The sequence below is a fragment of the Gekko japonicus genome, unplaced genomic scaffold (assembly GCF_001447785.1).
Source record: "Gekko japonicus isolate JY-2015 unplaced genomic scaffold, Gekko_japonicus_V1.1 scaffold346, whole genome shotgun sequence".
NCBI lineage: Eukaryota > Metazoa > Chordata > Lepidosauria > Squamata > Gekkonidae > Gekko > Gekko japonicus.
In genome coordinates, this window is record NW_015161414.1 from 182,065 (window position 1) to 209,170 (window position 27,106).

General features: G+C 43.9%; 1 protein-coding gene across 1 annotated transcript; it reads right to left on the reverse strand.

The window, feature by feature from the left end:
* Positions 1-1,403: 1,403 nt before the first annotated feature.
* KLHL24 (kelch like family member 24) lies at positions 1,404-19,503 on the reverse strand. The gene is made up of 7 exons (XM_015427475.1): positions 19,407-19,503; positions 14,033-15,011; positions 13,079-13,263; positions 12,392-12,510; positions 4,284-4,472; positions 3,812-4,000; positions 1,404-1,825 (listed from the first exon to the last, which is right to left on the reverse strand). The coding sequence occupies exons 2-7, from the start codon at positions 14,950-14,952 to the stop codon at positions 1,625-1,627; spliced, it is 1,803 nt and encodes a 600-aa protein (XP_015282961.1). The 5' UTR covers positions 14,953-15,011; positions 19,407-19,503; the 3' UTR covers positions 1,404-1,624.
* Positions 19,504-27,106: the final 7,603 nt, after the last annotated feature.

Consider the following 27,106-nt stretch of genomic DNA (forward strand, 5'->3'; position numbering starts at 1 on the left):
GAGACCATTGTTCGAGTCATTTCTTGACAGTCTATTTTACATAAGGCTGAAATGTTCATTTTGGGGAGACTAAAACCCACAATCCAGTATAGACTGTTCAGCCAATGGCAGATGTAAAGAACTGAACTGGAACAACATCCATGTCTTTTGTGCATAAAAATGGAAAGGTACACGTTAGTCTATATGATTATCATAATCTGTGTCCCACAAAAAGAAATAGTAAGAGCAACTTAATTGCTATATGTTGTACAGTAGATTCAAATCTTGTTATACAACAGAGCTGGGATCTAAGTAAAGCTCAGGTGACAGGTGTGAAAACATAGAAATGGTACATCTAGTTTTGACTGGTGTGCAGCATCCTTAGTTGCCATTGCCGCTAATGCTTAAGCAGATGACCTGATACCAAGTGTAACTGGAATGAAATTAGGCATATGTGTATTAACTCTCATAAAATACAACCAGAAACAACACTGAAATAATGTACACTGTGGCAATACTGAATTTACTCATGCTGTACAAGGAGTGCTAGAGTAAAATCTAGCAGCTTCACAGATGTTGATTCATACAGAGGGACAGCCATCTGCCAGTATCTCAAGAGTATAAACATTGCCTATCCCACTAAAGAGAGAATCTGCTGAGACACTGTTATCAATCAGATACTTATTTAATTGATCACTGTTCTAAAATATTATTTTGGAATTGTTATCCCGAATATAAAACTCACTCTCCTCTTTATTTGCTGCAAATGAAGTTGGTTTTGCTGATCATTTGATAATGATACTGAACTCCAGCACCCTTGCGGTAGAAAAAACAGAGACTCTTTAGTTGTAGACAGAAATTTCATGGGTTCCACAGATCTCTGATGAGCAATTCCAACTTGATATTTGCAGCATTTGGACATACTTTAAATAACAATTTTGAATAATCAAGAGATAACCAAGAAGATTTAAGCTATGGCTTAGTCGTGAGATTCAGAGCAGTACAATGGTCATATTCAAATAATGCAAAACTTGTTTACTTGCTTGACTCTCAGACAAAAAATGATGCTGGGCACGTGTGTATTTATATATGGCTTTATAGTATCAATGAAGGGAAAACAATGGTATTCCGAAATTGTTTAGATCTTCAAAGAGAAAAATATTTTTCAAGTATTTTAATAAAAATTCCTTACATAAGAAACTGAAAAACCCTATTTTGCAAAACAAGCAGTATTTTCTCATACCACTGTCCAAATGAATCAATGATACAAACTTAAACTTTCATATCTTTTTCTAACAGTACTTACCAAAAAGAAGATCAAAGATATGGAGACAATGATCAATGCATGAATATTTACAAAGGCATTACTCCATATCCAAAATCAAAATTTTTGATTACAAATATAGAAATGAACATGTGCTAATTACTGGTATAAACTGTTATTGTTTTGAAACCACAATATGGCAGCAGTCACCGAGCTGTAGCTACTGAGAACATTCAATGCATTTTAAAAATATAAAACATATGATGATGTTCCTTTGTTGATGACACTTTGGAAAAGACAACCTTTCGTTTCTTAATATGACTTTTTCAAATCTTGTTTGTAATATGCCACTGATTCATTATATACAAACTCTTCTTTCTTTTAGAGTTTAAAGGACTTTTCATTGTATCTGTGAATAGTCACACATCCATGATATGAGACTGGCCTGGGCATGGCTGCTACTCCTGTGATAATGCTGGTTGCAGGGTCGTAACAAAGAATAGTATCTGTGGCTTCTCCATTTTCACGCCTACCACCCAGAATATAGATCTTGCCATTACATACAGACATGCCACAGTTTTCCTGTTCACCAAATATACAAAGAAGTGTGCATTAAAACAAAATAGGTGTTTCTGGAAATTTGACTTACCTCTGATGTTGATGAAACAGATATAACAGCATACCATGCCAGATTTTGCTCATTCTAGATGTTTTCATATTTCTTGATAATATCCATACTTTATACCAGGAATTAGGAGAACTCACACACATCCTGACATTGCAGGGGTAAATACAGTTGACAGGAGTCATATTGCATGTCAACAGTCAAGACTTAGCCTTTGAAGATATCATGCTGTTTTGCCAACTCCAAGGGGAGATGCAGCAGAATAATTCTGCGGCACTTAAGTATTCCAGTCCTAGTGGAATTGGCATGGCTGACTCTGCAGTCTGTTATGGGAAAAGGCTAGTTAAGTATTAAGCAGAATAGAAGCACTGTATGAAAAGAATGAAAAGACGAGAACAAATTAAGAGAAAAGATTCAGAAAAGAAAGTAGCAGCAAATGAGGAAAGGTGCCAGAGCACAGTAAAAGAAATAGAACCAGAAGAACTGAGATGTGTTTTGAATACTGGATTAGAATCTATAGAGAACATAAAATACAAACTTCCAAAACAAGCCCCTGAAAGAAGAGACAAACTACTACTACACAAATCAAGGGACAGTTACAATAGGTAAGCAGCACACGAGTAAAAGACAGGTGGATACAAAGGATAGAAACCCAAGGCAACTAATCTATTAAGATTTCTTTTGTAGAATATTGTAAAATGTTGGAAAAACTATCGAGGCAAAAACAATAGTGTTTCATTTTACTATATGGAATAAAATTACATTTTTGTAAACCAGGGGTCAGTTTGTTGCAACAAAAATACATAGAAATCTACTGGCACCTTAAAGACTAGGAAGGTTTTATTCCAGGATAAACTTTGAACTAGACTGAACTTCATCAGATACAACATAGTGGGTCCTTATTAGGCAAACTTTTATGTATGAGTTTATAAAAGGCTATGAAAAACAGGAAGTAAAGGTTGAAATGTAACTGTGTAAAATTCAAATGTAGTAACAGAATCTACAGAAACAATTCACAATAACTGGTATTTCTTTGGTTTTGCTAAGCTAGTTAACATCTAAAATGATGTTCTAAGCAGGGCTAACCCTGGCAAGTAATTGGAAGGGAGACCTCCAAGGAATACCAGGGCTCAGGATGCAGAGGCAGGCTATCAGATAAGCCACCTCTCTGAAAACATTCAAATCCCACTAGGGGGTCGCCAGAAGTCGCCATGACTTCCAGGCATGCAAGCACATACACACAAAAACCTACAAAGAATGATGTTCTGCAGGACATTCAACACAAGATTGAATGACCTGAAGAGATTATGACCTGAATCAACCCATCTGTTTGGGGGGGGGGGCAGTTACATCCAACCTAATTACGAGGTTTTGAGAATCTAAAAGCTTGCGTGCTGGTTTTTGCCATTTTGATTGATATGAAAACTATTATATGGCTTTTGCTTTTGGACTTAAGCATACACAATTGAATGGAGGATTATAGTCCAAAAGGAACAGCTTTATGGCAATGGAGATTTTGCTTTCACTTTTCCATATGTACATTTTTTCAATGGAAGCATCCTTAGCCACAAAATAGTTTTGTACTGTATATTTTAGACAATTTTAAATATATTAAACTAAATGCACCATGTTTGGAATTGCAAAGCTAAACATATTGTTAAGTTATACTTATATCTTGGTACAATTTGTTCAAGTCAGTTTCTTAAGAAGCTTCTTTAGTATAGGTAAACTGAGCAAAACAAAAGGAATAATATCAAATTCACTAGGAACCCTTATGTTTGGCTACCTTAAAGTATTGTAGAAACCTTCAGTTCCAGTTAAAAAGAATGAGATTGCTAGCATAAACCAGCTTTCATTAGATGCAGTCTTGCAGTTTTTGATTGCTCTAAAATATGAAATGAACATACTCAAGAAATAACATCTTATTAGTTTTTGTTGGTTACCTGTCTGCTAAATGTATTCTGTACATGCATCCAGTAATCTTCAAGTGGATCATAGCAATATATCGCCTTTGTGAGCCCTCCAGCAACATAGATGAGATTGTTTAATGATACAGCTGTTATACATCTCTTTGCAATGGGGATTGTTGCACGGAGTAGCCAAGAATTACTATCAGGATCATATGACTGAACCTGAAAAGAAAGATATTTAAGTTTTAAAAGCTGTTATAATCAAATGCATATAGTAGCTGTGGTGTGAATTCTACAGTGATTGGGTAAGTATTAGAAATGGCTGGCTAAGTCAAAGGATATTGATTTTGTATTGCAAGTTATTAAAGCACACTTTTCCATTAATAATTCTATAAAAACAGATTTATGTTGTAATATATGGGAGAAAACGTAACACAACAGATAAATCTTTAATTTACATTTTTAAAATTACTAATATGTGAATAAATTAACAAGATTACCCAACCTTGTCAGAGCATGTATTGTCATCCGGACCTCCTCCAATCACAAACAGTTTGCCTACACAGCTAGTGACTGCTGGTGAACTCACTGCTTCTTTAAGAGATGCCACCTCAGTCCATCGATTGGAAAAGGAGTCATAACATTCTACACTGCTTAGTCGACTTTGCCCATCATATCCACCAACCACATACACCTTTAAAAAGAAAGAGAAAATGTTACCATAGTACATGTTTAGCTCCCATGTTATTTCAGTAAGTGTAAATGTCAAGTCATTTAAAGCTGCTGCACTTAATTTTCCCCCTTAAATCTGGACAGCTTGTATTACCTCAGCAAGGAGATTCTCTATCAACAGTGACAGGACAGGTCATTTTCATTTTGTAATGCACAGAATTTTCAAGCTTTATAATAGTTAAAAAAAAATTAAATCCACACCATCTGAACTACAAAGCTACTTCCCAAATTTTTGTCCCATTGTTACATGACCAAAAAGAGACCCTAGGATGAGGACACGTAGACAGAAACAGGTATGATTAATAGCTGAGGCCACTACAACGGAAACATATCATACCTCATGACAATGGAGGTTTAAGTGCATCCCTTTCTCTTGTACAAATAATATTAAGAAAATGCTTTTACAGGTTTCATCAGATACTAGTAGGACTGCTGGTTGGAACCTGGGAAATTGGTTGGTAGAGTATGCCAGAACCCTTATACATTCACTAATGTGCTATGTATGTGATATAAAAACATTACCAGCAGCTCTTCTAGAATAAGAAGAAACCATGACCCCTGTTTGGGCCTTAATAGCAGTGACCGTATCGTATGGTCTCAGGATGCTGACTTGTGTCCAATTATGTGCAGTACATTTCAGCTTGTTCAGTCTGTGGTGGACAGAATTCTTGGAAGTTTGAGACATACCACCTGCTTATATGACCCTGTCCCTTCTGGCTCCTTAAATCTGTTGTGGGGTGGTGGACATGGTACTGGAGACAGTAAATGTCTCCTTGAAAAAGGAGGTGGCTGCCCTTGCCTTGAAGTGGGAGCGTGGCATCCACTCCTAAAGAAACCTACCCTAGACGCAGGAAAGCTGAATGACTACCATCCAAACATTATTGAGCAAGGTGATTGAATGAGCAGTGGGCAGCTTCAGCAATTCTTGAATAAAGTGGATTCTTTGGATCCATTTCAATTAGTCTTCCAGCCTGGTTATGAGAATGAAACAGCCTTGCTTGCCCTGGTGGATGACCAGGGGTCATTTCCTGTAGGAGCGCACAGGAGTGGAGCTCTGGCAGTAAAGAGCCCAGGGGGCGGGCACATGCAACAAGCTCCACCCCCTACTCCCAACAGCCCTCAGTCAGAGCAAGCAGCAGCCAGATAAGTTGCAGAGCTCCCCCCGGCCCAAAACAGTCCAGTGGCAGCTTTAAGACCAAGTTTTATTCAGGTACAAGCTCTCCCTCCTCTGCGAGGCCAGATCTGCACATTCCCCCCCACAATAGCTAGCAATCCAAAACAGTCCAGTGGAGCCGGATAGGTGGGTGTTGCCTTCTGACACACTTCCGGTGATGTCATGGGGTGTGTCATATGCAAATGAGGTATGCTAATGAGCTCCTGTGCCTCTTTTTCTACGAAATGACCCCTGTAGATAACCTATGTCAGACTCAGGAGATGGACAGGCGGAGTGTGACACAGTTAACTCTCCTGGACCTCTTGGCTGTTTTCAGTACCACTGATGATGGTATTATGACAACCCCGTCTGCATCCCTCCCTCAGAGGCAAGACTTTCCCTCTGTTGTTCTTTTCCTTTACTGACTGACCACCCTAATAATGTGTTTTCTTCTTGGCTGAAGAACTTTGGCTGTCCCACCCTGTCACAGTATAATATTTTGGCTGTTTGGGAAGGAATGGGAGCCCTCTTTAACTTATACGATTTACATAGCACTTGAGAAGTTTTTATATTCCAAATATTCCAAATTAAAATCTAGATTAGATCAGTGTGGTCTATGTGAGGCTGCCCTTGCAGACTGTCCAGAGCTTTCACTCAGTGCAGAATGCTGCGGCCAGAATGTCAACTGGAGTGGATCACAGGGACCATATCACTCCATTCTTGTTCCATCTACACTGGCTTCCAATTTTTTCCAGGGCCCAATTCAAGGTAAGGTATTGACCTTTAAGACCCTATATAGCTTGGGGCCAGGATACCTTAAGGACCGCTGTCATGATCTGGGCTGTGCCACCAGAGGCCTACTAGGCCCAGGGAGCCTGGCTAGCAGTAAGGGAGGCTGGACCTACAAACCCCAGAAGGCCTTGGGAAGTTTTGGTGCCAATTTTGACCAATAGGGAAGAAGAACTGGTACAAGAGGGAAAGCTGTTCTTCTTCCCAAGAAACAGAGCCAGAAGGGACTGAGGCCGCTTTGGGGAAGAAACCCTCATCCTGAGGGAAGGGTGAGTAGTCTAAGGCCACTTGATTGTGAGCTAGGGACAGTATATATTTAGATGCGTTAGGGCATTTGATTTGTTTTCTTTTCAACCACTTACTGTTATTATTCTGCACCTTGTTTGACCTCCTATAAAATAAACTATTTTCATAGTTCAATCTACCTGGTCCTCACGCCTATTATTCAGCCAAAAGGGAGGTCCTAAAGGCCTGGGAGGGTGCTCTGGGCCTTCTCAGAGGAGCCTGGAACCAAAGTGGTGGCAGCGTCAGGTGACACCCCACCTGAGTCGTGACAACCGCCTACTCCCATATGAACTTACCAGACCTCTCCATGGAGACAGATCAAGATGGGTAGCTGTGTTAGTCTGTCTGTAGCAGTAGAAAAGAGCAAGAGTCCAGTAGCACCTTAAACTTTAACAAAATTTGTGGTAGGGTATGAGCGTTCATGAGTCACTGCTCACTTCTTCAGATACAGTTAGAATGGGAGTCCATCTGTCCTGATATCTTGGAGAGTAATTTCAGATGCTGAATGACAACAGCAGGCAAATGACAATAGCTGGCATAATTATATTAGGTGTGATATGCAGAGGGTTAGGTGTGGAGAGATCAGCACTGGTAGTGAGATGGGAAACCTAGATCTTGATTCAGTCCAGGAGGATGCATTGTTTTGAGCTTCATGATCAGTTGCAATTCAGCAGTCTCACTTTCTAATCTGCCTTTGAAATTCCTTTGTAAGAGAACTGCTGCTCTTAGGTGAGCAACTGAATGTCCTAGAAGGTTAAAATCTGAACCAGGCATTACAGGCCGTGGCTGGCTGGCTCCGGCTGAGCAGGCTGAAGTTAAACCCGGCGAAGACGGAGGTCCTGGGCTTGAGTCGCGGTGGCCTGGGGTTAGGGCTCCCTCTCCCGACCTTCGATGGGGTGCCTTTGGTACCAGCGCCGGAGGTTAGGAGTCTGGGAGTGCTCCTGGACTCCTCGTTAACCATGGAGGCCCAGGTGGCAGCCACTGCCAAGTCAGCCTTTTACCATCTGCGGCTGGTGCGGCAGTTGGTCCCCTTCCTCGACCGCAGCGACCTGGCCACAGTGATCCATGCGACGGTCACCTCGAGGCTAGACTACTGTAACGCTCTCTACATGGGGCTGCCTTTGTTGCAAATCCGGAAGCTGCAGCTAGTGCAGAATGCTGCGGCCAGGTTGTTGATGGGTCTTCCTAGAAGGGACCATATCCAGCCTGTGCTGAAAGCGCTGCACTGGCTGCCTATAGCGTACCGGATTCGTTTCAAAGTGCTGGTTCTTACCTTTAAAGCCCTACATGGTCTGGGTCCAGCTTACCTAAGGGACCGCCTTTCCCCATATGTTCCCCAGCGAGCACTTCGGTCCGGGACGCAACATCTCCTGGCAATGCCAGGCCCTAAAGAGGCCAGGCTGACCGCTACCAGGGCCAGGGCTTTCTCGGTGGCGGCTCCTACCTGGTGGAATGAGCTCCCAGAGGAGACCCGGGCCCTGCGGGACCTTGTACAGTTCCGCAGGGCCTGTAAGACGGAGCTCTTCCACCAGGCATATGAGTAGGGGCCGCCACTACCACCATTACCATCATTACCATCATCTTACCCTGGCCCTGGATGAGGGAACGTCAGTGCCCCCGGAGCAGAACTGCTGAACAGTGTGAAGTACGCCATCTGTGAACATCGAGAGCACTTTAGTTAGTTAGTTAATAACTTATTAAGAATGTTTTGTATTATATGGATTTTAAATGGTTTTAAATATGTTTTTATATTGGCGTATGCCCTTATGTGAGCCGCCCTGAGCCTGCATTGCGGGGAGGGCGGGGTATAAACTGAATAAAATAAATAAATAAATAAATAAAATATTCCCCCACTGTTTTTTTTTTTAATGTTGTGGTTTCTAATGTCAGACTTATGTTCATTTATTCTTTGTCATAGGGACTGGCCTATTTGTCAAATGTAGAGGGCAGAAGGGCATTGCTGACATGTGATGGCATAAATCACGTGAGAGGATGAGCAGAAGTATGAACTTGATATGTCTGATATTGCTGGGTCCAATGATATTCACAGGCCCTCTTCTGAGTGCCCCTACCATCCGAGGCTAAATGGGTGGCAACTCAAAAAAAGGGCCTTCTTGGTTATGGTGCTGGAACCTGGGAACTTCCTCCTCAGGGAGATCTGTCCATCTCCTTCTATTGGTGTCTACTGGGCAGGGTTGCCAGGTTTGTCCTGGCAACTGGCAGGGGATGAGGGGAGACTTACCAGGCGAAAGAAGGCGGCCCAGGTGATGTCACACAGGAAGTGAAATCATGCTGTGACATAATGGCGATGCTCAGGTATCTGGGCAAAAACTCTATGGTAAAAATTACTTCTACCATAGAGGTTTTGCACAAATACCGGAGTATCACTTCCTGTATGACATCGCCTGAGCATTCCTTTCTCCTAACAAGTCCCCCCGCTGGCCAGCTGACTGGTAATGAGGGGCAGGGCCTGGTGACAGGGGACTCTCATCTCCACCAGAGGGCCTGGCAACCCTACTTCTGGCAGAGGATGATTTTTTTGTTTCTTTGATTTGGTATTCCTTCACTGACTCTTATTAGCCCTCCTTGCTGTTTATATGTGTTTGTGGTTTTTTTAAAAAAAATCTTTTAGGTATTTTAAATATATTTGCATTGTAAACGCTTGATAATGCTTGAAATGTTTTAATGTTTGCCATCTTGGGGACCCTTGGATCCAAAGGCAGCACAAAAATGTTTTAAATATATAAAATAATAATAATATAATCAAGTTTCTGAATAAATTCTTCTACCATATCATATTCCTTCTATCCACCTGAATTTGGGGTGCTTACACCTGTGATTCTTCTGATATAGGGAAAAATGTGTAAAAGCCTGTGGGTGAACAGATTAAACTTCCTGCTAATTCCATCAGAAACTACAGAGTAGCTATCTTCAATCAGCTGCATTTGCTTGGACACATGAAACATGATGTGATGGAACAAGAATTTGAGTGTATTAATTGATGCCTGAACAGGAGTTCTGCTGTAAGAGCTAACATTATTTTTGTATCTTTGACTACTAAATGCTTAATCCTCATTAGTGAAGGTCCCTTTAAGAGTTCCTACATAAACATTCCACCAAATGACTGCTTCGCTTGCAGCTAACAGTGTCACTGACATCTAATGAAGTAGACAACAGCCCACAAAAGCTCATGCTCTGAAAAAAAAATCTTGAAACTACAACTTGTTAAAAATATTAGTTTCTAATGTCTGTAGACTATAACAGTCATACTTGAATATCTCCTGTATAAATTGATGGCTGCTGTTTGTTTATACCCCCCTCCAGGAGTTTCTCAATTTCTCAGGATCTTGAGAGCAGGCTAGTTTCTTCACCTCTTCTCTACTTTCATTTGCCAGCTTTCAACTGTTTTCAGCGTTCAATAGTCAGTCCTTCAGTTTCTATGGTCCCCCCACTCCCAATTTTATTAATTTACCAAATCAGTTGTTTTCCTGCATACTTGTTTCCCCAAAGTATGTACAAAACCTTAACTCTTCTGTGGATGGCCTGGTTTTGTTGCTTTCATGACTCATACCAAACACTTGATTTACCATTATATACAGTGGCTGTTTCCACATGGGGACATGAAAATGCACCCCTGCCATGGCAACATAGCTAATGGGGTGAACACAGCGTCTGCACACAACCATCCCTGCTGTTCCTGCTGCTCCTGCCACCCTGCCACTCTTTCTGTTTTCTGTTGTGTTTCTGCAAAAGCACAGATATGACAGCGACAGCAATTTTGGTGCCACACCCCACTCCCCAGACCCCTCCTTTCCCTGCGGAACCACACTGTGGGAAAGGGGGGGGGAATTGGGAAAGGGGAAAAAAAGCCTTTAAAAGACTAAAAAGGGGCAGGGGGTGGAATATGGAGTTTAGTTATGCCCATTCCCATAGTGGCTAAAGGTGACCGTTCCACCCGAACCTACCCTGCAAATTCCCTTTTGAGCCAAATTGAAGCAGTTTTGTTTTAATCCATCTCAAAGGGAAAAAACACACATCATGCTAGCATAGAGCTTAATGTTGTCTGGATGCCTCCAAATACTGTGGGAGCCTTCTGCCCATGCAGGGGAAACCCTCCTTGTAGACACAGCAACTAACTGGGTATAGTAAAGAATTACATTTAGGGACATCCCTTGACTCTGGGTGGCTTGATCCTCACTGACTTAGATCCAATGGAAGGCACCATATTGCACCCCTTCCCTAGCATCCTTACATACAATCCCACTAATAATAATGGGTATTTTGTTAGGTTTTAATAAAACATGCAAATAAACGAAAGTGGCACCAAGTAGACAAGATGACACCAATTTTGGGTACTGAAAGATTATGCAATATTTTATCGCTGCCAAAAAAGCATCCCATGTTGAACCTTCCCTTGCCATGTGTGGCATTACTTACTTCATGTCATGAAGTATCATCATGTTGAGAGTTCCTGCTTCCCCTTCCAGCAGTAGCAAAGGACGTGGAACTAAGAAAACCTGTGAGCACCTCATCCCACAGAATAAGCAATTCTGCATGTTACAGGAGAGATCGCAACATGGAGATGCAGTTTTTAGCAACAGACCTTTCCTGAGTGTAATGTGTAGCATATGCTACACATGTGCTCAAAATAAGAACTGGGATAACATCAGTGCTAAATTGTGACAGCCCCATCAAGTTAGCACCAAACAATCAGCCTTACCTGGGGAACGCTGGCCTAGAAGGTGGCAGAGAATCTAGGGGAAGCCTTCTGCCATTGCCCAACCTGACAATGTGCAGAACAGCAGGCATGGGCAAAAGGCAGCTGACTCCAGTGGCAGCACACAGGAAGCAGAATGTGGCCCAGGCCAGGGGAGCTGCCCATTCTCAGCTTCAGGTCCATGGGGGCATGTCTCCAAGAGCACTGGAGGGCCTTAATGGATCATAAGAAAACAGCTGGGCCCCTGACGTGGATAGCCCAGGCAAGCCCGATCTTGTCAGATATCCAAAGCTAAACAGGGCAAACCCTAACAAGTACTTGGAAGGGAGACCTCCAAGGAATAGCAGGACCAGGACGCAGAGGCAGGGAATATCAAGCCACCTCTCTGAAATGTCACCATGACTCCCAGGCACGCAGGCACACCTGCGCGCATGCGCGCGCACACACACACACTTGCACAAAAATACTCACCAAAAAAAGAAAAAAGAAAACAGCTGGGGAAGAACAGGGCTGCATGCCAGAGCAGCACCAGGCTATAAAGGCCAAGTGGGAGGAGACAACTAGAGGGTGGAACAGTAAAAACGGAGAAGAGAGTCAGAGCAGGGAGAAACAGGAAGATGTGGGAGTGAAAGTAGAAACAGTGGAGAAAGGAGGCAGGAGAACAACACTAAACAAGGGAACCTAGGACAGCTGGGACACAGTGAGTGAAGAAAATTACAGAGAGCTGTACTTGGTTCATACTAAATACAAATGTTTGCATACACTTTTCTGCGTGGCAATGAGTTTGTGACACTATGGAGGGTGCTTTTAACATTCCCCTTAAACCAATTTATGAAAATGGCGGAACTAATTGAGACAATACAGTCTGATTTCCAATGTACGTTACATTTCAACTTGCTTAGGAAGTTAAGTATTTCAAATAACAAAAGTCTCTTACTTTACCAAGAAGGACAGCCATTTTATGACGCCATCGACCTTTATTTAAAGAGGCAACTCTGATCCAAATGTTAAGTTGAGAATTATAAATCCATACATCGCGGCTGTTGATTCTTCCACCTTATTTTTTTGAAAAGAAAAAACACTTGGCTGTTAATAACAATAAGTATGCACCTTTGTGTCCAAACAAGGAAAATATTCTGTGATACAGGCACACACTGCTGCAGATAAAATTCACAACAAATAAATACATTCAAGAATTCATGGTCACTGAGTAAACAATACTTCTTTTTAATACTCCCCCAAAGAATTTTTGTTTTGCTTTATTTTCCAGAGAATTTGACACCAGGTGCTTTTGGTTAGTGCATCTACTTTCCTTATATCCCCTGATGCATCCAAAAGGGAAACTAATGCGTCTCGCCTGTGGAATGGCCTCATGTATTTGTATCTTGTACATAACAAAGTAGGCTACACACCTGGATATATCAAAGTAGGGTTGCTGTATAAATTACCCCCTTCAAATATTTCCCAGAAATCACTGCATGAGTCGTTTGTGCATTCATCCTTCTCTGCTACTGTGCAATGCTCAAATGAGCACTAAGTGCATATTGCTCCATTCCTCACAAGATACATGTTTTAATGAACTGATAGTTTTTTAATGATCTCATAAATATTACAAAATGTTTACCTGAAACCAGGATATCATTCCTCAAGGCACAAACTGCATACTCAGATTTTGTGAATTCTGGTAACTTTGCCAGTGATTTCCACTCCCCTGTCATAGGGTCATAGCATTCAGTGTAAGGCAAATTAAAGCCCCCAACGCGTTCACAACCTCCCACTACAACAATCACCTCAGAATAGCCAGTTGACCTAGAAACAGAAAAACAAAGAAGAACTTTGTTGAAAAGTGTATTTAAATATGAAAAAAGAAACAAAGCAATGATATAGTCTCAACATCTGAAAGATAATAATAAATAAAATGCAAAACAAAATTTGTTCAATTTCTCCTTCCTCAATTTATTGAAACAAACAAGGAAAACATTTGTGTGCTGAGAACATGAATATTGTTTTTATTTCAGAGATGAATATGGGTTATATCCAACCAGCTTTTTTCTAACTGAGAAAAAGGAAGTCCTCTCTGGCCACATTAAAAAGTCTATTCTGGGAATAGTGGGGCCTGCAAAAGCCATTTCAAATGGAGGCTGTAATAAGAAGAGGAACTGGGCAAGACTGCGTGGAAAATCTAGCTGGATCCAATGCTATACCTAAGTCTATGGAGTACTGTTATGAGGCAAAGATCAGTAAGGAAAAAAATCATTCTTCATGTATAGATGCATACTAAAGTTAGTTAGATATGGATGACCCACTGAAATCGATGGGACAGTTGTATTAAAAATATTTCTTTGGATATCACACCATATGTTTAATACTCCTACTACTCCTGCCTCCAATTACTCATACAGAATTTCAGCTCCACCAGATCACACCGCCGTTTACTGTGGTGATACAAAATGCTCAATTCATCTAGTTAATTGACTAAATGATTTTAACAGATTGACGGATGTTAGCAAAAATCATCACCATACTGAAGAATTACTTCTGCAACAGAATAGAAAAATAAGCAACTAAGACCACTCACCTCCGTGGCCTAGTTCTTGGGGACATCATTTCATTTCCAAGAACATGATACCTTCTTGCTTCATGCAGCAGCTGATAACACTCAGGGGAATTCTGGATCAGCTGGTCCACTTCCACTGTCTGAACAAAGTAGTTAGGGTGTAACAAAGGTAGCCTCACATGGGTCAGTAGTTCCGGTAGTACTGAACGTCTGAGATCAACAGCACGGTAAATCCAGCGCATGACTGCTTCAAAAACCATCTCTTCTTTACTGATTACCAATTCATCACTGCAAATGTAATCAATAAGTTCGTCTTTTCCAAGCTCAAGAAATTCTTCATGCTGGGATACATCCTCAAAATTCTGCAGTGCAAAATTTCTACATTTTGTAAAAAGTGTTTTCAGAGAATGTGTATCAGCAAAACGCTGGATTCCTAGGCAGTTGCAAGGATCCAGTTGCTCTTCCAGGAACTTAGCACAAGCATCACGCAAAATGCTTATCTGAAAGAGACTCGATGTTTCAAAGAGATATTGCACATTCTCTGTCGTGATTTTTACCTTGCCTGTATATACATACTGTAAAAAGCAATCCATAGCTTCTGCAAAAATTCCGTTAATTTCTACCAACATCTCTCGGCTTTCTCTATGATCATTGCAAAACATAGCTCTGAAATAGCTACTGCAGGCTGAAAGAACGGCTCGATGGCAGGGAAACTCTCTGCCTTCTACACAGATTATAACATCTGTAAACAAGCGGCTGTCACGAAATTCATTGAAGATCTGGAGTATGCTTTCAGCATGGGATGATCCAGAAGAGAAGTCGAAAAACTCATGGCCTGATAATGACTTTGGGTCCATTTCAAAAACTTTACGCTTGGATACTGGGGACTCCTGGGCCCGACTATCCCCTCTGTTCAGTCTGCGTCCTAATATTAGTACCATTTTCACATCAACTGTTTATTATATCATGGAGAAAATATTGATGTGTCTTCGTTGTGATGCTAAAGAAAAGAATTTTTAAAATGTTAGTTCAGACTGTAAATGCCATTGTGTTATGGTAAGTAGTTTAAGTGCTCTAAACATTCGGTATATAAGATCACTGGTAACATTATATGGACGTTTGAAGTGAAGGCACAAGGAGAGTTCATCACTAGCTAAAGGCATGATTAATACTAAACATCTCTTCCAACATAAAAAACTTGAAGTAGAACCAGGGTAAGCCCTGCCCTTGTTGATAGATACTGCATCCCTATAACTAAGTGTATATTATTAGTCTTGAGTTATTCAAATACCATTTTAAAAAAAATAAGTAGCTTTGGTCTCGGTGGAAAAGTACTTTAACGAGATTTTGTGTGAATTATTTTTTGTTATAAATGATAACAATTCATAAACTATATAAGAATTCGCTGTTGAAGCTGATGTGATGATTAATTATGAGATTAATTTTGCTTATGCAGCTTTTAATGAGGGAAAATAAACAGGAATTGCACCAGAATCAACACAATTCATGAATTCCCAGCTTGTTTGTAAGTGCAACAGCAACCGCTAGGAGCCATCCACCCACAGAGACTTGCAGGATGGGTGTGTGGAAGGTGAAAGGGAAGGATAGAAAGTCTCACCTTCTGTTCTGCCAATTCCATCCAATGCAAATTACCACAGGTCCCCACTTGTATGTGCTTATTTAACATTCATTCCTTGTCAAGTAAACTGAAGTACAATTTAAATATGACTAACAGTGAAATCCTAAACAGATACACTTTTCTAAATCCATTGAAATTAAGGGGCTTAGAAGGGCGTAACTCTGTTTAGGACTGCACTGCAAGACATTTGAAATAGACACAAGATGAATACATTAAAAATGTATGTAGGTGATCTCATAGTCAACAGACTCAATTTTATGGGTGCGTACCCAGTTTCCAGAGGGCATGATGACTTGTACCCAGAGATATTAAAAAAATAAATCTTACACAGATATAGAACAAACTGCCATTCTTTCATTTTAGTCCTTTTGATTTAATTGGAAGTGTCAGACTAAGATCTCAGAGACACTGTCTTGAATCCCCAGTCTGCTATGGAAGCTTACTTGGTGACCTTGGGCCAGTCACAAACTCTGAGCCTAACACTCTCACAGGGCCGTTGTGAAGATAAAGTGGAGAAGGAAGGAATGTTGTAAGCCACTTTAGGTCCCCAATGAAGAGAAAAGTGGTGTATAAATGGAGTAAAATAAAATAAAACTGCTTAGCTCTGGCTAGATGTGTTTGTGGCTATGAATGATATTTTGTAAAGCAGAATTTAAACTGGTGGCCTGCATAGCAAATGGTTACCCACAAATAGAGCAAAAATGCTGCTGATTATCTGCTTTTTCATTTGTTTTCTGATGAGACAATTAGTTCAATATGTTGTCAAAGGCTTTCATAGCCGGAGCTCCCTAGTTGTTGTAGATTTTCCGGGTTTCCAGCATTTACAATGCCAAGACCACGGCCACGCAACCCGGAAAATCTACAGCAACTAATTATTAGTTCAGCTGATCCTTTGACACCCGCAGTCAGTAAATAGGAATTTTATGTCCATTTAAGAATCTCCACATTCAGAGGCAGTAAACCTCTGACCACCAGAGCCCGGAAGCAACATCAAGGGAAGGCCTCTGTGCCCTGTTCTAGGCCCTCCAGGGTAACTGGTTGGTCACTGTATGAGACAGGATGCTGGACTAGATGGACCTCTGGTTTGATCCAGCAGGGCTCTTAAATGTGATTGAATTTGCTAATGCATCAACATTTTAATTCATTCTGTTATTTGAGTGTTTCTAGATCTTATATTTTTCAATCAAAGAACTTACAAAGGCAGCAACTAACAAATAGAAACTGATTTTAATCTGATGCAATTCCAAAACAAACCTTTTGAAAATTCAAGCTCATATGCAGCTTCTTATTGTCAACTGACTCTGTCGAAATGCAGCCCCACTTGCAAAGGTCTTTGAAAATCTGTTTTGAACAGGTACTTTAAGTTAACCCCCAAAACTTATCTGAAGAAAGCTGGCTCAAGATCAAGTTGGGTCCTTGCCCAGCATAACAAAAAACAAGTTGTGCCTGGAGGATTTTCTTCTGTGTGTTTACAGATCACTTGGAGGTCACGCACAGTCTAGTCCTGGGAAGGTTTTGGTGTGGCTTAAAGATTTTGGCTGTAAAGTTCGTGGACACTGGCTCCTCCTCCCCCGAGGTTTCACTATTCCTTACTGTTGAGGAAGAAAAACCTGCCGCCTGTTTGTTTAAGACAGCTGGCTGGAACAAAGTCCCTCAGTTGGGGGGGGGGGGGCTTGCTTAGTGGTTACATCTGACCCTTTACGTTGCCCAGCTTGCATTTTGTGGCCTTTAGACCGCACTATTCACTGAGCCAACTTCAGAGGACGGCGGAAGACAGGAAGGCCTGGCGTGATCTGGTCCATGGGGTCGCAAAGAGTCGGACTCGACTGTGCGACTGAACAACAACAAATTCACTCGTTCTCACTCCCCCTTCTATGCATTTATATTTGCTGACCCTGCATTTTCGCTGCACGTATCGAAAGACCTGGGCTCTGGGCCCCAAAAGCTCATCTTGCAATAAATCTGTTAGCCTTGCCGGTGCCACACGTATCCTTTTATTTTTACCACTCAGAACTGACGCATTTTTTCTCGCCACCCCACCCGGAAACTGGACTCGAAGTCCGTTTGAGTACGGGAGAAACAAACCGCCCGTGGCTGCGGGCGCTTGAAACACCCGGGACAAACTAACTGCTTGCCTGCGCCACCTCCACTTTGAGCGCCGCGAGCCCTTTATACGGCTGTCCCGAGCTCGAACTCGAGCAACAGCCTGGCGCCGGGCGCACGAGCACACCCTCCAGTTCACCTTCACCCTGAACGGTCCTGGCAACAAGCCCCGCCCCCTCGCATTTCATGTCCAATTAGAGAGCATAAACTTCTCCAGCTATGCTCTCCCCCCACCCCGGTTTGGCCTGAGAGCCAACCCTCGTCAACCCAGCACTTTCCCCATCCTCTCCTGCTCGAGAGGGAGGGAGAACACACAATTAACGGCTTAAAAATCGCTTCCTGCTTTTTTTTCCTCCGCCGCGCACTTCACTGTGGTTCGCTCTGGGTCCAAAGCTTTGGAACGCTCGTTTCCAGCCTCCCCCCCTCCCGGCTTATGTTTTAACCACTTCTTGTGCGATCTCCCCCCCCCCACCGGGGAAAGTGGTCTAGTCCTGAAGAGCTGGCAGCCTACTTGGGCACTTCGCCATGTAGCTCAATTGAAAAGGAGAGAGGAGAGGTTAAGCCCCCGCGATTCCCCCCCAAATTAGGTAGATGCAGCCGGGAAGGCAAAGTGCGCGGCAGCCGTGCGGCGCGTTCCCTTCTATATGTAATCATAACACCTCACCAACGCTAGTCGCAAGGATGCTTCCCTAAATTTTTTTAAAAAAGGATGTACTAAAAGAAAAAAAAACCCTAGAAAGCTGTCCTGTGTGGGTGTTTTAAAAGTCGTCTACGGGAGACTTTCTAAATGCGTGCAGGATTGGTACAAAGTCTGCCAGCAGTTGCCAGCCAGTTTCCAGTGCCGGCTGAAACACAAATACCCGGCAAGCATATGGAGGCTGTACCACTGTACCCTCCTCGAAGTGGGGAGATTTAGAAGAGAGGGAGGGGCTCTGCTTTAAATCTGTTGGGCTTCGAAATACGGAATTCCCTCAAGATCCCAGGCAGGCCAACAACTTCACGTAGACAGAACGAGTCGCTTGCAGTCCCGCTCCCTCTTGCCTTCCCTCCCTCGCCAGTGGAGCAAATTCGGTATTTACGTGTCCTTAATGTACCGATGTCGACACACGCTCCCTTCCTCCCTTCTACCCCGGCCACGCACACATTGTTTACCACCTCCAGATAAACTCCCCTCCTTTCTCTGTGCACGAACAAGGCTCTCGGCAATGCTAACGGTGTTTCACTGCCAAGGAGGAAATTGCGCCACGAAGTATATGTATCATTAATTCAGCCCTGCCTGCTACAGAACGATTGTTAGCAATTGCACTCTCACTGGAGATTTTCTCTGTCTTATAGATTCCACATCACTTCAACGAAGGCAAAAACTCAGCAGAATTCAGATTCATTTGGAATTTCACCGACAAAAGTAGCTTCCTGGAACAGAAAGGCGCGGGAGGGGGGGAAGAAATATTAGAAAGGGGCACGCTTTCCCTCTTCTCACTTTGACTATACAAGGCCCCACCACGAGTACTAAAGTTACATTAAAACGTGACAATTAAAGACATTATTTCTTCGTGCTCATTTCAGATGTGGAAAAGCCCCACGTCTGTCATCCGTCCCTAATTACGCTTTTGGCTTCATGAGATTCGGCACGGTTTTTAGACGAAGCATTACCTGCGAATCACTCTTTCTTGCATATGGGAAGAAGCCGGGCGATGGTCTCTCCTTCCCACTCTCGCTACCTCGCTCTCTCTTTTTTGTCTCTTTCAAGTTCGAGCTCAAAACAAAACAAAGAAGACCCCGAAACATGTGACCTCCCAGAGCCAAAACACATGATGTCACGTATATGTCAGCCAATCAGAGGGGGGCCGGTTGCAAAACTTCTTGGGAGATGTAGTTCACTGGGCCCATGCAACGCAGCGTGTCATTTTAGTCCCCGTCTTAGCACAGGTTCAGAAATGCATTTGCTGTTTTAGACGGACTACAGGAAGTGTGTCTGGATAAGAGGGTAGAGAGAAACTAGTGTGTACCCAAGAACAATTTAATTATGTCAAATCCATTCATTTTTAGTTAGGTGGACAATACTGATGAATTAGGGCAGCTATCATTCTCCAAGCGCTGCAGTGTCCACTACAGATGAACCAAATTGTGTAAGAAGATTTGGAACATATAAACGAGTTCACGAACATTATATTAATGTTGCTGAGCTGCCAGTTTTTCTACTATGCACTGTAACGATGTGCTGCATTGATGACCTGTTACCAAGAAGGCACAGGGAGATAGGGAACGGACCATGTCTCCTGACCATATAGAAATGAGATCAGGGACACTGACCCACCTAGAAGACAGATAACTGTCACATCATTTTGTAGTCTTCAAAAATTCAGTGCAATATCTCCTCGCATAAGTATTAAACAATATGAAAATAATACAGAATCTTGCTATTGACATAGCAATTTTTATAGCCCCCTTTAGGGGATTTTTTATTCGCATTTACTAAAAACTACAAGGAGATTAGGGAGGGAATCTACACACTATAGGAAAAAGAAAAGAAAACCCACTAAAACCCCAAAGGTTGGAGGTCGCATACAGGTTATGAAAAATTTGCTTAACAATACTAAAGAGCTTTCTTTAACATTGAGAGTGATCAATCATCATCATAGCTTGTAAAAACATCCCAACAAATCTGACTATATGAAGAGTAGTCCAGGAGAATTGCTATTTAACTTAGACACAAATTACAGAGAACAATAGCATCTCATTTAACCATTATTTTTCCCTCCACAATTAAAAGCAAATTAACAATAAGTCTCCCTCAGTAGATATTACACAATCTCATTTTCTCTTCCATTGCTGTTTTCCTCTTTCTTCTTCCCTTCTTGCTGTATCAGAAACTGGCCATCTCAAAACAAAGTCCCTTCTCCTTTTTCCAGGACTGTTCCACTTAAATTATTGCCTTCAATCATAGGGTTCCTTCCAATTTGCTTTTCACTGCCCGGCTTGAAGAGAGTCTCGTCACCTTATTGCCCAGCAGACTTAATCAGGATATAACCATAGAGGATACTCCTTCACTTTAAACCTCACTTATGGTCTACATACAGCCCCTTCGAATTGCGAATGCCCATTTGACTCTCCTATTCGATCCTGGAAGCCCCTATGATCATTGGTTAGACGCTTCTCCAATATTCACACAGTCCTTTTAAAAGCAACTGCTGACATGTAGCACAGTTCTTGCCTAGTACCTCGTTTATACCAACAGGGGACAAAGGGTTAAGACACAGTTTGCAAGAGTCACATGGTTAACCAACAGCTCTTCCAGTTTCTGAAGAAAGCTTGGATATCACTTGTTGCTCTTACTACGTTGTCCATCGCCATTTTTAAGGATGTTTACTTTTTAAAAGTTTTGTCCCGAAAACTTGCTTCAATGCTTAACTGCCTCCTGGAATCTCTCCGTACAGCCCATTGCCACTTTTAAACAATCCCCCCCCTTTCTTCTAGCTCCGTAACACTTATAAACAGTTCTTAACGAAGGAGAGTCCCCTCTCCCCCCTCGCTTTTCCCCAGGGGGCTTTCGCTTTGTTGTTTCATTTCAACTTTACTCACTCTTCATATGTAGATCAAGTAGATCTCGCCAACAGATACGCTTATTTGCCGCTTGACCTCCACTTGTTTGATTTGGGGCCTGCGTAGCTTAGTCCTTGCCGGAACACAGCAGAGAGACCATTGGAGCAAAGGGACGCCTCAATTTCCCGACAGCATGCCAGGAAAGAGACGACCCTCAGCGCTCCATGACTGGAGACCCTTCACAAGGATCCCTGGGGGGCGCGGACATTCGCACCCCCTCTCTAACTGCTGGTTTGCGAGCTGCCTCCCTGGGAAATCCCAGGAGACACAGCCGCCATCAGCTCGCTGAAACCCCGCCTCTCGATATATTATAGCAATTGTTGAGGTATTTAACTACATTCTTGAAAGCTGTGAACAGTTTCTTGGCTGTTTGTCTCCCAGCTTCTTTTCTGTTGTACATGCAAACCCACTCGACCCCAGACAAGGTTCATGGGTTACCACCACTCCATTAAAAATACTTGAAGGAGCTCACAACAGTCTGAGGTACAGGCACAAGCTCCATTGACTCCTAGGTATTCTAAACCCTGCAGTCGGATTGGTTGCTGTTGCGTAACAGACCAATCCGGAAAGACTCTGACCTTCGTCGGGAATGAATACCATTGGTCCTAAGCTCTCAATAGTAATTGGTCATTTCTGTGCTAGGAGGTGTGGCCTCACTGGTTCAAAATGTATATAGTTGCATCGTTCTATGAGTCTTGTTGCTGTGTTCTGAGCTGGAATAAACAAATTACTTTTGAAAAGAGCTGCCTCAAGTCCAGTACTTAATAGACCTAATGACCTAATTGTTGCCAAACAGATAGGAGGGAGAAACTATGGCTGAGATTGGGGGAATCCCTAGAATGCTACAGCTGTTGTGACATCACTTCTAGGTGCTCACCTGAAAGTGTCATCAAAGCATCCTCACCATCATCCTCTCCCTAGGTGTGATGATTCCTTGTGTTAGAGTGTGTGTGTGTCTCTTTAAAGGTTTGGTTGCAGTGTGGAATGCAGAATAGAATGATGGAAAGGGACATATGGAGTATGATTGGTGGATGGCAATGTGTGGGAGGAGTTATTCTGTGTGGGTGTGTCAGTGAGAGATTGGAGAATGACAGTTGGAATAATGAGAGTTGGTGAAAAAGCAGTTGATGTTGTGCAGTTGATTTTCAGTCTGTGAGACCTCTGACAATGCTGTGTGGAGTCAGAGAGTGAGAGAGACTAAAGAATCTGTGTGGGATCCGAGAAGGAACAGTATATGTGTGCTAAAGTGCCACAGTGGTCAAGTTAAATTACAGAAAACCAGTTAAATAATTACCAACTTCTTATTTTGTTCCCCTTTCAATAAATCCTATTTTAATTAAAAATATCCCGGAATTCATATCAATTCTTCCTCTGGACCACAATAGACCCCTGAAAAGCCTTGAGCCTTTGTTACCCTTCCAATAAGAGAAACAGAAGGTTTGGAAATCCTTAAATTCCTGGTGGCAGCCGAATATACCCAGTTTTACAGAAATAAAGAGCACTTTTAAAGAGAAAGCTAGACCTCCCCTATAGGAGGTCGTCACACTAGGCTATGCCTCCAAATGTTCCTGCAGGTTGCCAGAAAGGAGCTGGCAATTCTGATTGCAAGACAGCTGGTTCAGGAGCTATGGAGGGCATTAAAGGTGATTCAAAGCACTTTGCAGTGGGCCTAGAGGTAAGTAGGCACCCAATACAGTTGATGCAGCACTTGCTGACCCCAGACAGGGACCTTGCAGCCACATTTTTCACCAATTGATGCTTCCGAAATTTCTCCAAAGACTGCACCTTCTCCCCAGCCTGTCCATACATATCTTTGTGGTTCACATGAAGGAAAAATGTTTGGAATGCTCTGTTCTGCAGAATCTTTCAGAATCACACATTGTTCCATCACCACTGGGAGACTTCAGCTTGCGGCCATGCAAATGCTTCCCCATCTAGGAGGTGTCAAAAAGTGTCAGCAGTTGTACAAAACAAAACTCTCATCTACTTCCATTGTTTCAGTTTCACTCAGATTTTCCCTCTATTGTTAGAGCAGTGATAAAGCAGAGCAAAAGATGGAGGCAGGGGAGGCTGATGGGGGGCTTGATTGGCCGCATGGCTCCTGTTAAATACTGGGTTCAAGACACATTGCAGTGAAACAGCTCTACTTTATTAAGTGTTTTCGAGAACAAGACTAAACCCCCAGGGCAACAGCCATGTTTAAATAGCATACAAAAACCACACCCAAACACACCCCACTTCCAATGATAGGCTATTTCCTTAACATTACTTCTGTTGTATACTGCCCTAGACCGCTCATGAAGTCTAGTTCACACATGGCCTTGCGAATAGGCAAAGCTTCGCTTCTAGAGACAATAACCAGCGCGGATCCTAGAATGGACCTATCGGGAAGTCAGGATCCGGAGACAGACCTATGGGATTTGGGGTGCACTGTAAATAAACCAATCACGGGTGTGGGTGTGTGTTGGGGTGTGGTCAGCAACAGGGATTTAAGCAGGCCTCGGGTTCGGGTTTCTCTGTCTTGTATCTTGGAGCTGAAATAAACTATGAGCTGGTGAAGGAACTGCTAATGTCCAATACAGTCCTCGCACACTTCGATAAATCCCTTCCTGTGGTTCTAGTGTGCGACGCTTTACCATACAGGGTAGGGGCAGTCCTGGGGCACTGGCTTGTAGATGGGTGGGAAGTTCCCATCGCTTACTATTCATGCACCCGAGCGCAACTATGCACAAATAGACAAAGAGGCCCTGGCTATCTTGGCTGGTGTAAAACAATTCCATGATTACCTGTATGGTCGGGCCTTCACGGTAGTCACTGACCACAAACCCCTCTTGGGGTTGCTCACCCCAGACTGCCAGACCCCACAGATGCTGTCCCCCCAGGTTCTTCGTTGGTCCATCTTCTTGGCCGGGTACCAGTATGTGCGTGTTCACTGACCCAACAAGGTGATGGGCCATGCCGACGCACTCGGCTGCCTTCCACTGCTGGCCTGCGACCCCGATCTGGCCCCAGGACACCAGATCACCCTGCTGGAGGAACTGCCCAACCACCTGGTTCAGGTTCCCGAGGTGTCCCTTCACACCGCCCGGGACTGCCTCCTGTCCCGTGTCTTGGACTGGGTGGGGAGGGGTTGGCCCACCAATTCAGAGGGCCCCGAATTCACGGCATTCTCATCTCAGTGGAATGAGTTGTCATTGTACAAGGGCTGCCTTCTATGGGGGAGCCGGGTAGTAGTTCCTACTCCCCTGCGCTAGCACGTGCTCGTTGCATTGCATGAAACACACCCGGGGATTGTGCGCATGAAGGCTCTGGCCTGGAGCTATGTGTGGTGGTTCGGCATGGACTGGGAAATAGAACACTGGGTGAAGCACTGCCAGGCTTGCGAAGAGTCACGGCCCGAATCCCCCAGTGCCCCGGTATGGCCATGGGAATCCTCCGACAGACCATGGGCCCGACTACACCGGGACATTGCGGGTCCCTTCCAGGGACAGATTTTCTTTATCTTGGTGGACGCCTACTCCAAATGGTTCCGGTTCCCTCCACTTCATCTAGATCCACCATCAGAGCTATGTGGCGGATTTTCAGTACCCATGGCTTTCTGGACTCCCTGGTTACCAACAACGGGGCGGCCTTCACCTCGTCAGAATTCCTGGACTTCGTGAGCTACTATGGGATTCAGCACATCCGCTCCGCGCCATTCCACCCTGCAACCAACAGCCAGGCTGAACACATGGTCTGAACCACAAAGGAGTCCCTATCAGTGTTCCCTCTAAAATGAGTTAGTGTGAGCTAGCTCACCATTTTTTAGTCTGTGGCTCACACATTTTTGTCTTTGCTCAGGAAGGGATGGCTCCAGAGCAAACTGATTTATGCAGGTGCAAAATGGCTCGCTCACAACTTTAAGGCCAGTAGCTCACAAAGTAGACTTTTTGCTCACAGAACTCCACAGCTTAGAGGGAACATTGGTCCCTATGAAGGATGGGCCAGCGGGACTGGGATTACAAGCTGGCTGCCTTTCTATTTGGTCAGCAAGTGACGCCACACACCACCACCGGTCGCAGCCCAACCAAGCTTCTGATGGGACGACGTCTTACAACTCGACTGGATTGGCTACATCCCGATCAAGCCCCGGAACACAGTGCAGCTCTGGAGAACTAGGAAGCCCCATGCAGGTTCTTTCCAGGGGACCAAGTGTATGCTAGGAACTATGCCCAGGGTCCCGCATGGATACCAGCCAGGATGGTTAGGGTCATGGGCCCCTTGTCCTACGACGTCTTGGCGGACGACAGCCAGCTGCTGAAAAGGCACATCGACCAGCTACGTTGCCGGCTCCTCCCGGCGGACCAGGACATGCCAGAGGACAGTGAGGACGAGTACCCGATCCCCGATCCCAACGACATGAGGGAGGCCGAGGCATCCGCCCAAGCCCTACAGCGCCCAAGCACATCTTCCGAAGCTGACAACGAAGGCATGACAGTGACGGCCCGTGACCCAGAGGCCAGGAACACCCCAGCCTCAGCTGGGCTCCCAGAAACCCCAGCGGACCTTCCTGCACCAGGGCCAGAGCAGCCCGTCCCAGCAACCGAGCTCCACCTCTCGACCCGGGAACAGAAAAAGCCAGCCTACCTAAGGGACTATGTGTGCTAGGAAGGTCCGAACTTTGGGGGGGGGGGGTTATATACTGTCTTAGACCGCACACGCGGTCCAGTTTGCACATGGCCTTGTGAATAGGCAAAGCTTCGCTTCTAGAGACAATAGCCAGCGTGGATCCTAGAACGGACCTATCAGGAAGTCAGGATCTGGAGATAGACCTATGGGATTTGGGGTGCACTCGGATCATTTCGTAGAAAAATAGGTGCAGGAGCTTATTAGCATAACTCATTAGCGTAACTCATTTGCATATGCCACACACCCTGACATCACCGGAAGTGTGTCAGAAGGCAGCACCCACTGCTCAGGCTCTACTGGAGTGTTTTGGATTGCTATTGGGGGGGGGGGAACGTGCAGATCTGTCCTCGCAGAGAAGGGAGTAAAGGTGCCACTGGACTGTTTTGGACCGGGGGGGGGGGGGCTCTGCAGCTTACCTGGCTGCTTCTTGCTCTGACTGAGGGCTGCTGGGAGTAGGGGGTGGGGTAAAAGCCCCCTGGGCTCTTTACTGCCGGAGCTCTGCTCCTGTGCGCTCCTGCAGGAAATGACCCCTGACTTTACTCGAAATTGGGCCAACAAAGAATAACATCTGGTTTAGAACGGTAATGTGAACAGGGCCACAATGAGTGTGACTGGCTCAAGGTCACCCAGTGAGCTTCCATGGCAGAGTGGGGATTCAAACCTGGGTCTCCCAGATCCTAGCCAGGCAGTCTAACCACGTCACCAGGCTGGCTGTCATCTTCTTGAGTGGAACAACTTCCTCCTGAACAAATCCGCTGCCTTCCACTCTGATGGGGATCTCAGCAAGGCTGCCTCCACCAAAACTTTGATTTGTTTCCAGAAGGCAGTGCCATCTGGCCATCAGCAAATCAGGTTATATCAAATTTTCAAGCTGTGGCATGAAGTTCTTCATGGGCTGTTAGGAGAGCCGTCAAACTGGTACAGTTTTATGAGTTCCAATAGCACAAGCTATCAAAATGCAGATGTAGATCTTAACAGGAATTACTCAAAATATTCAGCCCATCGTTCATCAGCTGCTGTGCATCGTTTGGAACTTATCCAACACTGCTGTATTGTTCACCAATCTCTTTTTTAAAATCTTA

Bases quoted from the DNA above. Each gene is read 5' to 3' on its own strand.
- KLHL24 (XM_015427475.1), bottom strand. From the start codon at position 14,952: ATGGTACTAATATTAGGACGCAGACTGAACAGAGGGGATAGTCGGGCC. The intron at 4,001-4,283 runs GTTGGGTAATCT...CTTTCTTTTCAG, and splicing joins ACAATACATGCTCTGACAAG to GTTCAGTCATATGATCCTGA. The intron at 1,826-3,811 runs GTAACCAACAAA...TTTGGTGAACAG, and splicing joins AGAATACATTTAGCAGACAG to GAAAACTGTGGCATGTCTGT.